The following is a 15746-nucleotide window of genomic DNA, read 5'->3' as shown; positions in this document are numbered from 1 at the left end:
CGGGCAAATCTTTTATTTAATTTTAAAGATTTATTTTTTCATGAAACATCCCAATTAAAGATTCTCCTCTCTTATCCCCAATGGCGAAAAAAGACATTAAAATGTCGTTTTGTTTTCCTTATGGAGGTGTTTTATTGTGCGGGCGGTCTGGGACTAGCACCACCACGATGGGCTGAATGGCCTGCACTAATGGTGAGGAGCTTCCCCCAAACCTGGTGCACCTGGAGGATTGGGGACAATTGTGAGCTGCAAACCCCAGGAAATCCGGATGGGGGTTTCCGAGGGGCTGGGGGAAGATTCCTGGGAATATTTACAGGAAAAGGGATTTGAGGATAGCCCGGAGGAGGCAGTTAGGGTTGGAGTTGGGGAAAAGGTTGGGAGAAGATCAGGATGGGCCCAGACAGAGTGCAATGTAGCACAGAGCAGCTGGAGCTGGCCATTCGGCCCTTCGAACCTGCTGCTCCATTCAGTAAGATCCGGGCTGATCTCAACCACCTCCCAGAACCTCTTGTCTATCAAAGGTTTGTCTAAATCTGCCTTGAATAAATTCCTGTTTTCTTAGCTCCAGACTAAGAACCCAAACAAAGAAAAAAATCTCCTCTTGGTCTTACAAAGGAGGCGTCTCATTCTTAATTTTCAAAGGCCTCAGAGTTTTTATTTATTGTCTTCAACTAAATCAACTCCAATCTAAACTGTAAATAAGAGGACACTAATGGAATTGACTAAAGAGCCATTGGTGAAAGCAGGAAAAGCCTTTTTCACACAGTGGGTGGCTGGGGGGTGCTCTGGGAGTCGGGTGGAGGAAGGTTCAATCACCTTTACAAGGCAGAGTTGAAGTGTTCTTGCAGGGGGCCAGCACAGACACAAGGTGCTGAACGGCCTCCTGTGTTGGAACAGTTCTATCATTCTATCTATTCATGGGAAACATGAGTAACTCTAGACCTCCCAAACCCAGAACTAGGAATTCAGGATTTGCCTCCGTTTGGGAATTAAAACTCCTCCTCAGTCCCACAGGGGGTTGCCCAATGGTTATTGTTGGGAGCAGGTCAGTGAAATGGTTAATCCACAGTCTCCTCCCAGTTATGACAGTGCAATTTCTCACTAAATAAAGCTGATAACGTCTCTCGGTATATTTCAAGAACTTTAAACTGTTCAATCACTTTGAACTTAATTCGTGAGTGAACCTTCGCTAAAGGGACACTACAGAGGTTGGGCTAGTTTCAGTTTGGTTTAGTTTTTTTTTACTGTGAATTGGGCTAAACTTCAGGAAGTGCAGGTCATGTTTGGGATGATAAGAAACTCTCTGTTTAGTCAAACTGAGAATAGGCCGTGCCAGACCCTGAAGACAGAGACCAAGGTAAGTCAGTGTCTCCAGCACCTTGTCAGGTTCTCCTAGCCCCTCGCAGGGTAACTGTGGGGAAACTGGGTCACAATCAAACTCCAGACAGCTTGGCTCTGACTCCCTGTCTGGGAGTCCCTACCCATTCTCACTCGTGTTGAATGAGAGTGAGGGTCACTCTGCCCAAGGCATCACTTCACCAAGTGGCCAATCCTGTGTTTGAGTGACAGGAGGATATTTGTTGGCCCTGCCTCTCCCGACTGTCAGCGTCTTCAGTGAATTCCTTAATCTCACTGATCAGATGAACAGGGGGTGAAATCGTCCATCAGACAGATTTCAGGAAAATGCAGCAGCTGCCTGGCGAAAAATAAAAGAGTTCACATGTGTGTCTGTGTACATGTGTGTGTCTGTGTCCATGTGTGTGTCTGTGTACATGTGTGTATCTGTGTCCATGTGTGTGTCTGTGTACATCTGTGCGTTTGTACCCATGTGTGTGTTTGTGTCCATGTGTGTGTCAGTGTACATGTGTGTGTCTGTATCCATGCGTGTGTCTGTCCATGTGTGTGTGTGTCTACATGTGTGCATCTGTACATGTGTGTATCAATGTCCATGTGTGTGTCTGTGTCCATGTGTGTGTCTGTGTACATGTGTGTGTCTGTATCCATGTGTGTGTCTGTGCCCATGTGTGTGCCTGTGTACATGTGTGTGTGTGTACATGTGTCTGTATCCATGTGTGTGCCTGTGCCCATGTGTGTGTCTGTGTACATGTGTGTGTCTGTAGCCATGTGTGTGCCTGTGTCCACGTGTGTGTCTGTGTACATGTGTGTGCCTGTATCCATGTGTGTGTCTGTGTACATGTGTATGTCTGTGTACATGTGTGTGTGGAAATGTGTGTGCCTGTGTTCATGTGTGTCAGTGTCCGTGTGTGTCTGTATCCATGTGTATGTCTGTGTACATATGTGTATCTGTGTCCATGTGTGTGTGTCCATGTGTGTGTCTGTGTCCATGTGTGTGTGTGTAGCCATGTGTGTGTCTGTCCATGTGTGTGTCAGTGTACATTGGTGTATCAGTGTCCGTGTGTGTGTCTGTATCCATGTGCATGTCTGTGTACATGTGTGTGTCTGTATCCATGTGTGTGTCTGTGTCCATGTGTGTGTGTGCGTCTACATGTGTGTGTCTGTGTACATATGTGTCTGTGTCCATGTGTGTGTGTCCATGTGTGTGTCTGTGTACATGTGTGTGTCTGTGTCCATGTGTGTGTGTCCAGTGTGTCTGTGTACATGTGTGTGTCTGTGTCCATGTGTACACAGAAAAAGGTTGGATTTACAACCTCTTGTTGGTTTCTTTTGGCTGTGATTGACAGCTATCCGCCCTGAACCCTTTCCTGATCCGAATTGTGTTTTGAAAAATTCCTCGGGTAAATTTTGTGGTCTGGATTTGAAACGATGGATTTAAACCGGGAGCTTTTATTCTATATGAATGTCCAGAGAGGGCACCAGATCTCCTTAGAATATTCCACCCGGCCAGAGAGAGGAGACTGATCTAAACCACTCGACTGGCAGAGGGCACTGGGATTTCTCTCTGTAAATTACACTGGGAGATGGCACTGGGATTTCCCTCTGTAAATTACACTGGGAGGTGGCACTGGGATTTCTCTCTGTAAATTACACTGGGAGAGGGCACTGGGATTTCTCTCTGTAAATTACACTGGGAGATGGCACTGGGATTTCCCTCTGTAAATTACACTGGGAGGTGGCACTGGGATTTCTCTCTGTAAATTACACTGGGAGAGGGCACTGGGATTTCTCTCTGTAAATTACACTGGGAGAGGGCACTGGGATTTCTCTCTGTAAATTACACTGGGAGACGGCACTGGGATTTCTCTCTGTAAATTACACTGGGAGAGGGCACTGGGATTTCTCTCTGTAAATTACACTGGGAGGTGGCACTGGGATTTCTCTCTGTAAATTACACTGGGAGGTGGCACTGGGATTTCTCTCTGTAAATTACACTGGGAGATGGCACTGGGATTTCTCTCTGTAAATTACACTGGGAGAGGGCACTGGGATTTCTCTCTGTAAATTACACTGGGAGAGGGCACTGGGATTTCTCTCTGTAAATTACACTGGGAGAGGGCACTGGGATTTCTCTCTGTAAATTACACTGGGAGAGGGCACTGGGATTTCTCTCTGTAAATTACACTGGGAGGTGGCACTGGGATTTCTCTCTGTAAATTACACTGGGAGAGGGCACTGGGATTTCTCTCTGTAAATTACACTGGGAGGTGGCACTGGGATTTCTCTCTGTAAATTACACTGGGAGGTGGCACTGGGATTTCTCTCTGTAAATTACACTGGGAGATGGCACTGGGATTTCTCTCTGTAAATTACACTGGGAGAGGGCACTGGGATTTCTCTCTGTAAATTACACTGGGAGGTGGCACTGGGATTTCTCTCTGTAAATTACACTGGGAGGTGGCACTGGGATTTCTCTCTGTAAATTACACTGGGAGGTGGCACTGGGATTTCTCTCTGTAAATTACACTGGGAGGTGGCACTGGGATTTCTCTCTGTCAATTACACTGGGAGATGGCACTGGGATTTCCCTCTGTAAATTACACTGGGAGGTGGCACTGGGATTTCTCTCTGTAAATTACACTGGGAGAGGGCACTGGGATTTCTCTCTGTAAATTACACTGGGAGAGGGCACTGGGATTTCTCTCTGTAAATTACACTGGGAGAGGGCACTGGGATTTCTCTCTGTAAATTACACTGGGAGATGGCACTGGGATTTCCCTCTGTAAATTACACTGGGTGATGGCACTGGGATTTCTCCCTGTAAATTACACTGGGAGAGGGCACTGGGGTTTCTCTCTGTAAATTACACTGGGAAATAGCACTGGGGTTTCTCTCTGTAAATTACACTGGGAGATGGCACTGGGGTTTCTCCCTGTAAATTACACTGGGAGATGGCACTGGGGTTTCTCTCTGTAAATTACACTGGGAGATGGCACTGGGATTTCTCCCTGTGAATTTCACTGGGAAATGGCACTGGGATTTCCCTCTGTAAATTACACTGGGAAATGGCACTGGGCATTTGTACATTATTGTATTTAATTGCAAATTTCCTGCACAAATTGTCTATAAGAGAATTTTAATTTATTCTTGAAATGACAGTTTTGGGTTTTCTCACAGGGAGAGCTGACGTTTGAGGAACGGGAATATGAGGCGGGTAATTGTGCCAGCGTCACACTCAGTGGGAAACCTTTCGATGAGAGTTCAGGTGAAGGAGCCCTGAAATTACTCAAATATGTCGGAGGAGCCAATGAGCAAGGTATTGAGGATTTGTTCTGAGTTAGAAACATTACATTGAGGAGGGGGGGGTGGGGGGGGTGATTGGCCTCTGCCCGGTGTAAGAGCCCTGACTGTTACCCTAACTGAGAGTACGATCAGTAAGAAAGTGAGTTGTCAAGAGGAGGAAGAGAGTCCACAAAGGAATTTAGACAGATTGAGCGAGTGGACAAACATTTGGCAGATGGAGTTTAATTTGGGAGAATATGAAATGCTTGACTTTGACAGGAAGAATCCAAAAGTTGGAAACTATTTAAATGGAAAAAGATTACAGAGGGATCTGGATGTCGTGGTGCATGAATCAGGGAAAGTTCATCTGCAACAAATGATTCAAAATCAAATGGAAAGTTGTTATTTATTTCCTGGGGAATGGAATATAAAAGTCAGGCACTTTTACTGCAGCTGTCCATGACTTTGGCGAGACCACATGTAGAATACTGTGTACAGTTGTGGCCTCTTTATTTGAAATAGAGTATAATTAGTTGGAAGCAATTCCGAGAAAGTTCACCTGACTCATTCTTGGGATGAAGGGCTCATCTTAAGTCAGGTTGAACGTGTCAAGGCCGTACCCAATGCAGTTTAGAAGGATGCGAAGTTAGAGGAGGTCTCCCTATTGAGACTAAGACAGAGTGAGATTTCTGCTTCTCTCCCACAGGGTGGTCAGTCTGTGGAGTTGTCTTCCCCGGAACGCAGTGGACGCTGCGTCACTCAATCCATTTAAAGTTGACTTTGATCGATAAGGGAGTCGAGGATTATGGGACGCAGACAGCAAAGTCAAGTTAAAGTCAGTCAGATTAGCCACCAGGTTGTTGAATGGTGCAGCTTGAGGGGCTGAATGGCCTCCTCCTGGTCCCTCCCTAGAGCTTGGTAACTCTACATTCCAGTTACCAAATCCATTGATCTACAACAACAACTTACATTTATATAAACATCCTTAACATAATGAAAGTCTCAACAGGCTTCACACAAAATGCCCGCGGCAGCGAAGGAGACATTCAGTCAGGTGACCCAAAGCTCGGGCAATGGCAGGAGTGTTAAGGAGGAGGAGAGGGAGGGAGAGGGGAGGGGCTCCTGAGCATTGACAGAATGGCCAGAAACAGCAGGATGATTAAAATCAGGAATACGTTCCCCGTGTCTGCGTGGGTCTCACCCCCACAACCCAAAGATGTGCAGGGTAGGTGGATTGGCCAAGTTAATTGGGAATTTTTTTTTCAGGAAGCAGGAATATGCAAGAGTTCCGAATTCCAAGAGATCCCGGAGGGATGGATGGATTTGTTAATTGTCACGTAGAGGGCTTGTGGGGCTGGAGGAGGTGACAGAGATAGGGAGGGAGAGGAGTGCAGAGATCCCGGAGGGTTGTGGGGCTGGAAGAGGTTACAGAGATAGGGAGGGAGAGGAGTCCAGAGATCCCGGAGGGTTGTGGGGCTGGAGGAGGTTACAGAGATAGGGAGGGAGAGCAGAGATCCCGGAGGGCTGTGGGGATGGAGGAGGTTACAGAGATAGGGAGGGAGAGCAGAGACCCCGGAGGGCTGTGGGGCTGGAGGAGGTTACAGAGATAGGGAGGGAGAGGGGTGCAGAGATCCTGGAGGGCTGTGGGGCTGGAGGAGATTACAGAGATAGGGAGGGTGAGCAGAGATCCCGGAGGGTTGTGGGGATGGAGGAGGTTACAGAGATAGGGAGGGTGAGCAGAGATCCCGGAGGGTTGTGGGGCTGGAGGAGGTTACAGAGATAGGGAGGGAGAGGAATGCAGAGATCCCGGAGTGTTGTGGGGCTGGAGGAGGTTACAGAGATAGGGAGGGTGAGCAGAGATCCCGGAGGGTTGTGGGGCTGGAGGAGGTTACAGAGATAGGGAGGGAGAGGAGTGCAGAGATCCCGGAGTGTTGTGGGGCTGGAGGAGGTTACAGAGATAGGGAGGGTGAGCAGAGATCCTGGAAGGTTATGGGGCTGGAGGAGGTTACAGAGATAGGGAGGGAGAGGAGTGCAGAGATCCCGGAGGGTTGTGGGGCTGGAAGAGGTTACAGAGATAGGGAGGGAGAGGAGTCCAGAGATCCCGGAGGGTTGTGGGGCTGGAGGAGGTTACAGAGATAGGGAGGGAGAGCAGAGATCCCGGAGGGCTGTGGGGATGGAGGAGGTTACAGAGATAGGGAGGGAGAGCAGAGACCCCGGAGGGCTGTGGGGCTGGAGGAGGTTACAGAGATAGGGAGGGAGAGGGGTGCAGAGATCCTGGAGGGCTGTGGGGCTGGAGGAGATTACAGAGATAGGGAGGGTGAGCAGAGATCCCGGAGGGTTGTGGGGATGGAGGAGGTTACAGAGATAGGGAGGGTGAGCAGAGATCCCGGAGGGTTGTGGGGCTGGAGGAGGTTACAGAGATAGGGAGGGAGAGGAATGCAGAGATCCCGGAGTGTTGTGGGGCTGGAGGAGGTTACAGAGATAGGGAGGGTGAGCAGAGATCCCGGAGGGTTGTGGGGCTGGAGGAGGTTACAGAGATAGGGAGGGAGAGGAGTGCAGAGATCCCGGAGTGTTGTGGGGCTGGAGGAGGTTACAGAGATAGGGAGGGTGAGCAGAGATCCTGGAGGGTTGTGGGGCTGGAGGAGGTTACAGAGATAGGGAGGGAGAGGAGTGCAGAGATCCCAGAGTGTTGTGGGGCTGGAGGAGGTTACAGAGATAGGGAGGGTGAGCAGAGATCCTGGAGGGTTGTGGGGCTGGAGGAGGTTACAGAGATAGGGAGGGAGAGCAGAGATCCCGGAGGGTTGTGGGGCTGGAGGAGGTTAAAGAGATAGGGAGGGAGAGGAGTCCAGAGATCCCGGAGGGTTGTGGGGCTGGAGAAGGTTACAGAGATAGGGAGGGAGAGGAGTCCAGAGATCCCGGAGGGTTGTGGGGCTGGAGGAGGTTACAGAGATAGGGAGGGAGAGCAGAGATCCCGGAGGGCTGTGGGGATGGAGGAGGTTACAGAGATAGGGAGGGAGAGCAGAGACCCCGGAAGGCTGTGGGGCTGGAGGAGGTTACAGAGATAGGGAGGGAGAGGGGTGCAGAGATCCTGGAGGGCTGTGGGGCTGGAGGAGATTACAGAGATAGGGAGAGTGAGCAGAGATCCCGGAGGGTTGTGGGGATGGAGGAGGTTACAGAGATAGGGAGGGTGAGCAGAGATCCCGGAGGGTTGTGGGGCTGGAGGAGGTTACAGAGATAGGGAGGGAGAGGAATGCAGAGATCCCGGAGTGTTGTGGGGCTGGAGGAGGTTACAGAGATAGGGAGGGTGAGCAGAGATCCCGGAGGGTTGTGGGGCTGGAGGAGGTTACAGAGATAGGGAGGGAGAGGAGTGCAGAGATCCCGGAGTGTTGTGGGGCTGGAGGAGGTTACAGAGATAGGGAGGGTGAGCAGAGATCCTGGAGGGTTGTGGGGCTGGAGGAGGTTACAGAGATAGGGAGGGAGAGGAGTGCAGAGATCCCGGAGGGCTGTGGGGCTGGAGGAGGTTACAGAGGTAGGGAGGGAGAGCAGAGATCCCGGAGGGTTGTGGGGCTGGAGGAGGTTACAGAGATAGGGAGAGAGAGGAGTCCAGAGATCCCGGTGGGTTGTGGGGCTGGAGGAGGTTACAGAGATAGGGAGGGAGAGCAGAGATCCCGGAGGGTTGTGGGGCTGGAGGAGGTTACAGAGATAGGGAGGGAGAGGAGTGCAGAGATCCCGGAGGGTTGTGGGGCTGGAGGAGGTTACAGAGATAGGGAGGGAGAGGAGTGCAGAGATCCCGGAGGGTTGTGGGGCTGGAGGAGGTTACAGAGATAGGGAGGGTGAGCAGAGATCCCGGAGGGCTGTGGGGCTGGAGGAGGTTACAGAGAAGGGGAGGGAGAGGAGTGCAGAGATCCCGGAGTGTTGTGGGGGCTGGAGGAGGTTACAGAGATAGGGAGGGTGAGCAGAGATCCCGGAGGGCTGTGGGGCTGGAGGAGGTTACAGAGATTGGGAGGGAGAGGAGTGCAGAGATCCCGGAAGGTTGTGGGGCTGGAGGAGATTACAGAGATAGGGAGGGTGAGCAGAGACCCCGGAGTGTTGTGGGGCTGGAGGAGGTTACAGAGATTGGGAGGGAGAGGAGTGCAGAGATCCCGGAGGGTTGTGGGGCTGGAGGAGGTTACAGAGATAGGGAGGGAGAGCAGAGATCCTGGAGGGTTGTGGGGCTAGAGGAGGTTACAGAGGTAGGGAGGGAGAGCAGAGATCCCGGAGGGTTGTGGGGCTGGAGGAGGTTACAGAGATAGGGAGAGAGAGGAGTCCAGAGATCCCGGTGGGTTGTGGGGCTGGAGGAGGTTACAGAGATAGGGAGGGAGAGCAGAGATCCCGGAGGGTTGTGGGGCTGGAGGAGGTTACAGAGATAGGGAGGGAGAGGAGTGCAGAGATCCCGGAGGGTTGTGGGGCTGGAGGAGGTTACAGAGATAGGGAGGGAGAGGAGTGCAGAGATCCCGGAGGGTTGTGGGGCTGGAGGAGGTTACAGAGATAGGGAGGGTGAGCAGAGATCCCGGAGGGCTGTGGGGCTGGAGGAGGTTACAGAGAAGGGGAGGGAGAGGAGTGCAGAGATCCCGGAGTGTTGTGGGGCTGGAGGAGGTTACAGAGATAGGGAGGGTGAGCAGAGATCCCGGAGGGCTGTGGGGCTGGAGGAGGTTACAGAGATTGGGAGGGAGAGGAGTGCAGAGATCCCGGAAGGTTGTGGGGCTGGAGGAGATTACAGAGATAGGGAGGGTGAGCAGAGACCCCGGAGTGTTGTGGGGCTGGAGGAGGTTACAGAGATTGGGAGGGAGAGGAGTGCAGAGATCCCGGAGGGTTGTGGGGCTGGAGGAGGTTACAGAGATAGGGAGGGAGAGCAGAGATCCTGGAGGGTTGTGGGGCTAGAGGAGGTTACAGAGATAGGGAGGGAGAGGAGTGCAGAGATCCCGGAGGGTTGTGGGGCTGGAGGAGGTTACAGGGATAGGGTGGGAGAGGGGTGCAGAGATCCCGGAGGGCTGTGGGGCTGGAGGAGGTTACAGAGATAGGGAGGGTGAGCAGAGACCCCGGAGGGCTGTGGGGCTGGAGGAGGTTACAGAGATAGGGAGGGTGAGCAGAGACCCCGGAGGGTTGTGGGGCTGGAGGAGGTTACAGAGATAGGGAGGGAGAGGGGTGCAGAGATCCCAGAGGGCTGTGGGGCTGGAGGAGGTTACAGAGATAGGGAGGGAGTGGGGTGCAGAGATCCCGGAGGGTTGTGGGGCTGGAGGAGGTTACAGAGATAGGGAGGGAGAGGAGTCCAGAGATCCCGGAGGGTTGTGGGGCTGGAGGAGGTTACAGAGATAGGGAGGGTGAGCAGTGATCTCGGAGGGCTGTGGGGCTGGAGGAGGTTACAGAGATAGGGAGGGTGAGGCCATGGAGACATTTGGGGGTCAGTGAGCCCAGGGACAACAGGGGCGACAGGGGAACAGAATTTGGTGCGAGTTAAGATGGGGGCAGTCATCGAAGGGTCCTGACCAAGGTTACAGGGGGAGGGAAGGTTGTATCTCTTTCTGAGCTGAAATGACTGAATGTTGCAGGTGTCCAGTTGGGAATGACCTCCCCGGTCAGCATGATCGTACAACCAGGAGAGGGTGACAGCTTGCAGCCCAAGGTCGAAGTTCAAATCCGTATCCCCAGCAAATTTCAGGAAAATGTTCCCAAACCAACAGACGAAAGCATTGAGATCAAACATCAAGCGGGTTTCGCCGTCTACTCCACGTAAGTGTGTGTGAATCCAGTGGCAGGTTAAACCCTCGCTCAGAAAGGTCAGAGCCAATGGTCAGGGGCAAAGAGGGAAGCCTGGTCTTGATCCCAGATTCCGGATTGTGGTCAGTTATCCGGTCCCAGCTGAAATTCTGGGGTGGGAATGGAAATCTGTTGGAGGTCCTGAACTACCCAGAGAGTCGCCGCTATTTGCATGTGGGGAGTAGACTGACCATCGGGATCGTCACCCTGGTGACAGGGGTATCACTGCCTGTAATCACCGAGAGAGATCTCAGTACTGACCCTCTGACAGTGCGGCACTCCCTCAGTACTGACCCTCTGACAGTGCAACACTCCCTCAGTACTGACCCTCTGACAGTGCAGCACTCCCTCAGTACCGGCCCTCTGACAGTGCGGCACTCCCTCAGTACTGACCCTCTGACAGTGCGGCACTCCCTCAGTACTGACCCTCTGACAGTGCAGCGCTCCCTCAGTACTGACCCTCTGACAGTGCAGCACTCCCTCAGTACTAACCCTCTGACAGTGCAGCACTCCCTCAGTACTGACCCTCTGACAGTGTGGCACTCCCTCAGTACCGACCCTCTGACAGTGCAGCACTCCATCAGTACTGACCCACTGACAGTGCGGCACTCCCTCAGTACTGACCCTCTGACAGTACGGCACTCCCTCAGTACTGACCCTCTGTTAGTGCAGCACTCCCTCAGTACTGACCCACTGACAGTGCAGCACTCCCTCAGTACTGACCCTCTGACAGTGCGGCACTCCCTCAGTACTGACCCTCTGACAGTGCGGCACTCCCTCAGTACTGACCCTCTGACAGTGCGGCACTCCCTCAGTACTGACCCTCTGACAGTGCGGCACTCCCTCAGTACTGACCCTCTGGCAGTGAGGCACTCCCTCAGTACTGACCCTCTGACACTGCAGCATCCCTCAGTACTGACCCTCTGACAGTGCAGCACTCCCTCAGTACTGACCCTCTGACAGTGCGGCACTCCCTCAGTACTGACCCTCTGACAATGCAGCACTCCCTCAGTACTGACCCTCTGACAGTGCGGCACTTCCTCAGTACTGACCCTCTGACAGTGCGGCACTCCCTCAGTACTGACCCTCTGACAGTGCAGCACTCCCTCAGTACTGACCCTCTGACAATGCAGCACTCCCTCAGTACTGACCCTCTGACAGTGCGACACTCCCTCAGTACTGACCCTCTGACAGTGCAATACTCCCTCAGTACTGACCCTCTGACAGTGCAGCACTCCCTCAGTACTGACCCTCTGACAGTGCGGCACTCCCTCAGTACTGACCCTCTGACAGTGTGGCACTCCCTCAGTACTGACCCTCTGACAGTGCGGCACTCCCTCAGGACTGACCCTCTGACAGTGCGGCACTCCCTCAGTACTGACCCTCTGACAGTGCGGCACTCCCTCAGTACTGACCCTCTGACAGTGCGGCACTCCCTCAGTACTGTCCCTCTGACAGTGCGGCACTCCCTCAGTACTGACCCTCTGACAGTGCGGCACTCCCTCAGTACTGACCCTCTGACAGTGCGACTCTCCCTCAGTACTGACCCTCTGACAGTGCGGCACTCCCTCAGTACTGACCCTCTGACAGTGCGGCACTCCCTCAGTACTGACCCTCTGACAGTGCGGCACTCCCTCAGTACTGACCCTCTGACAGTGCGGCACTCCCTCAGTACTGACCCTCTGACAGTGCAGCACTCCCTCAGTACTGACCCTCTGACAGTGCTGCACTCCCTCAGTACTGACCCTCTGACAGTGTGGCACTCCCTCAGTACAGAGCTTCTGACAGTGCGGCACTCCCTCAGTACTGACCCTCTGACAGTGCGGCACTCCCTCAGTACTGACCCTCTGACAGTGCGGCACTCCCTCAGTACTGACCCTCTGACAGTGCGGCACTCCCTCAGTACTGACCCTCTGACAGTGCAGCACTCCCTCAGTACTGACCATCTGACAGTGCAGCACTCCCTCAGTACTGACCCTCTGACAGTGCAGCACTCCCTCAGTACTGACCCTCTGACAGTGCAGCACTCCCTCAGTACTGACCCTCTGACCGTGCGGCACTCCCTCAGTACTGACCCTCTGACAGTGCAGCACTCCCTCAGTACTGACCCTCTGACAGTGCAGCGCCCCCTTGTTCCTGTACTGTGAATGTCAGCTTTGGTTTTCTACACAAGTACCTTGATTGAATCTAGAACATTGTGACTGTGACCCGCTGAACACCCATTGGTCGCAGACTGAGCTGAGGTGAGATTGAACCATTCTCTCGGTGACAACATTTCTTGTTTCCATCTTGCAGTCAGTTTGGTGGCTACGCCAAGGAAGCCAATTGGGTTGAACATGCGGCCAAGCTGCGTGGAGCCCTGGGGGACGCCGCGTCCTATCACCGGCATTTCTATGTCTGTGCCGGGTACGACTCACCGATGAAACCCATTGGCCGGAAGAACGAGGTGTGGTTTGTGAAGGCGGAGGGTTGAGTTCGAGCGCGGGAGACGGTGATCAGGGCCCAGCCTATTGCCAGTGCAAAGCTCAGAGGCCGTCACATCGAGTGTCCTCCAACAGGAACTATCCACCCAGTCCTCCCAATAAATATTCAAACATTTCAGCAGCCTCGTCTCAAACTTTGAATAGGTTCAAAATATATTTTTATTAAAGTTTTCATTTTATGAAACACAAATTAAACTGATCCATAAAAACAAAATACCCTTTCCAAACCCCTTCCGTTGAAGAGAAAAATGGGGCCCAACCCTGGGTCCCCCACCCCCACCCCCACTCACCAGCTCAAACTTTACAGCCAGCAAAGGTTAAACCCCCACCCCCCCCCATCCCGCACCCCCCACCCAGGGTGAACAATTTTCCCCCCCAATCCCCCATCCCCAACCCCCACCAGTGTCCCCCCCCCCACCCCCCACCCAGGGTGAACAACGTTCCCCCCCTACCCCCATCCCTCACTCAGGGTGAACAATGCCCCCCCATCCCCCATCCCCAACCCCCACCAGGGTGAACAATGTCCCCCCCCACCCCCCACCCAGGGTGAACAACTCCCCCCCCATCCCCCACCCAGGTTGAGCAATGTCCCCTCACCCCCCCCCCCCACCCCACCCCACCCCCCCCCCCACCCCCACCCCCCCTCCCCAGCCCATACTGATGACGGATGAACAACCAAAACCCAACACCAATACATACCCCCCCAGGGGGCCATACAGACAACTGATTGGTTATAATGATGCATCTTATGCTAATCTCGCTTTGGGGAGAAAGGTAAATGTTGCCCTTTGGCATGGGGAATTAAAAAGATACAAAGAGTGGTAAAAAGTACATTAGCAGCAGAGACACTTGCCCTAATGGAGACAGTAGATGTGACATTTTCTATATCCAGGATCCTGACTGAATTTTGAATGGAACAGGGATGATTCAGGAACAGTCCCTATAGAGCATCACATTGACAATAAGTTCCTTTGGGAGAATGTCCACTCTACGAAAAGCATCATTGAAAAGAGACTACAAGTTGACTAAATCAGATGCTAGAGAACAGGGAAATTGGCAAGATCAAGTGGGTTGATAGTTACCAATTATCTGACTGATGAAAAAATGGGCTAACTCTATCAAATTATTAAAGTGAGGCCTCTTCTCCTATATGAAAGAGATATGTGATTGAATAAAATCCTTTAGGGGTAACAGGGTGCATTTGTTGCAAAAAAAATTTGTGTTATAATGTATTGTAATTTACGTCAAAATTAAAGATGAATTTTTATTTATACATATATATATCAAGTTACATCAGAGGTTAATAGGCAACAGTCAATAAAACCTAGACTTTGTGACATGGAGTTGGTCGATCAAAGTTATATTGGGGTTGTGCCTCACAATCAGCACATTCAGCAGACATCAATGAAACAAACATGCAGGAGTTTGTCAATCAGCTGGTTACATTTTAACAATCAGGTTAATCCCACAGCACCACGTCTACAGGGAGGGCCGAGAAATGCGCTGAATGTTGTCCTCTAAGTCAACATGGCTGCCATTTTCTGGAAAGAAAGATCCCACAAAGACACGTGATCAGTTAATTTGCTTGGTGGTGTTGGGTGTGAGCAGGTTGTTGACAAGGAAACCTTTCCACTCTTTGAAAGCTCCCATCGGAGTGTGTGTGTGTGTGTGTGTTGTGGGGGGGGGGGGGGGGGGGGGGGGGGGGGGGGCGGGGGGGGGGGGGGATCTATGGGAGGATTTTGGAAGAGGTGAAGGCTATGTGGGAGGAGGAGTTGGGGATGGTGCTGGAGGAGGGGTTGTGGTGTGAGGTGTTGCGGAGGGTGAATGTCTCAACCTCGTGTGCGAGGCTGGGGTTGATGCAGCTGGAGGTGTTACACCGAGCGCACCTACTGAACCCGAGGATGAACCGGCTGTTTGAGGGGGTGGAGGGTATTTGTGAGTGGCTTGGGAGGAGCTCAGCCAATCACATGGACATGTTCTGGTCCTGCCCAAAGCTGGAGAAATTTTAAGGGGTTTTTTTTCAGCTCCATGTCGGTGATTAAACATAGAACATAGAAACATAGAAAATACAGCACAGAACAGGCCCTTCGGCCCACGATGTTGTGCCGAACCTTTGTCCTAGATTAATCATAGATTATCATTGAATTTACAGTGCAGAAGGAGGCCATTCGGCCCTTTGAGTCTGCACCGGCTCTTGGAAAGAGCACCCTACCCAAACTCAACACCTCCACCCAACACCAAGGGCAATTTGGACATTAAGGGCAATTTATCATTGGCCAATTCACCTAACCCGCACATCTTTGGACTGTGGGAGGAAACCGGAGCACCGGAGGAAACCCACGCAGACACGGGGAGGACGTGCAGACTCCGCACAGACAATGACCCAATCCGGAATCGAACCTGGGACCATGGAGCTGTGAAGCAATTGTGCTATGCACAATGCTACCGTGCTGCCCTTAAGAACAAATAAATCTACACTATATCATTTTACCGTAATCCATGTACCTATCCAATAGCTGCTTGAAGGTCCCTAATGTTTCCGACTCAACTACTTCCACAGGCAGTGCATTCCATGCCCCCACTACTCTCTGGGTAAAGAACCTACCTCTGATATCCCTCCTATATCTTCCACCTTTCACCTTAAATTTATGTCCCCTTGTAATGGTGTGTTCCACCCGGGGAAAAAGTCTCTGACTGTCTACTCTATCTATTCCCCTGATCATCTTATAAACCTCTATCAAGTCGCCCCTCATCCTTCTCCGCTCTAATGAGAAAAGGCCTAGCACCCTCAACCTTTCCTCGTAAGACCTACTCTCCATTCCAGGCAAC

General features: G+C 52.2%; 1 protein-coding gene across 1 annotated transcript; it reads left to right on the top strand.

Annotated features, from left to right (window-relative positions):
* Positions 1-849: 849 nt before the first annotated feature.
* Positions 850-13038, top strand: LOC140404091 (heme-binding protein 1-like). Its single transcript, XM_072492484.1, has 4 exons — positions 850-1357; positions 4534-4672; positions 10227-10407; positions 12730-13038. Exons 1-4 carry the CDS (start codon positions 1280-1282, stop codon positions 12905-12907), a joined length of 576 nt encoding a protein of 191 aa, XP_072348585.1. The 5' UTR covers positions 850-1279; the 3' UTR covers positions 12908-13038.
* Positions 13039-15746: the final 2708 nt, after the last annotated feature.

The sequence above is a fragment of the Scyliorhinus torazame genome, chromosome 29 (genome assembly GCF_047496885.1).
Source record: "Scyliorhinus torazame isolate Kashiwa2021f chromosome 29, sScyTor2.1, whole genome shotgun sequence".
Taxonomy (NCBI): domain Eukaryota; kingdom Metazoa; phylum Chordata; class Chondrichthyes; order Carcharhiniformes; family Scyliorhinidae; genus Scyliorhinus; species Scyliorhinus torazame.
The sequence above is the reverse complement of the archived record's forward strand: the minus strand, read 5'-3'. Positions and strand labels throughout refer to the sequence as shown.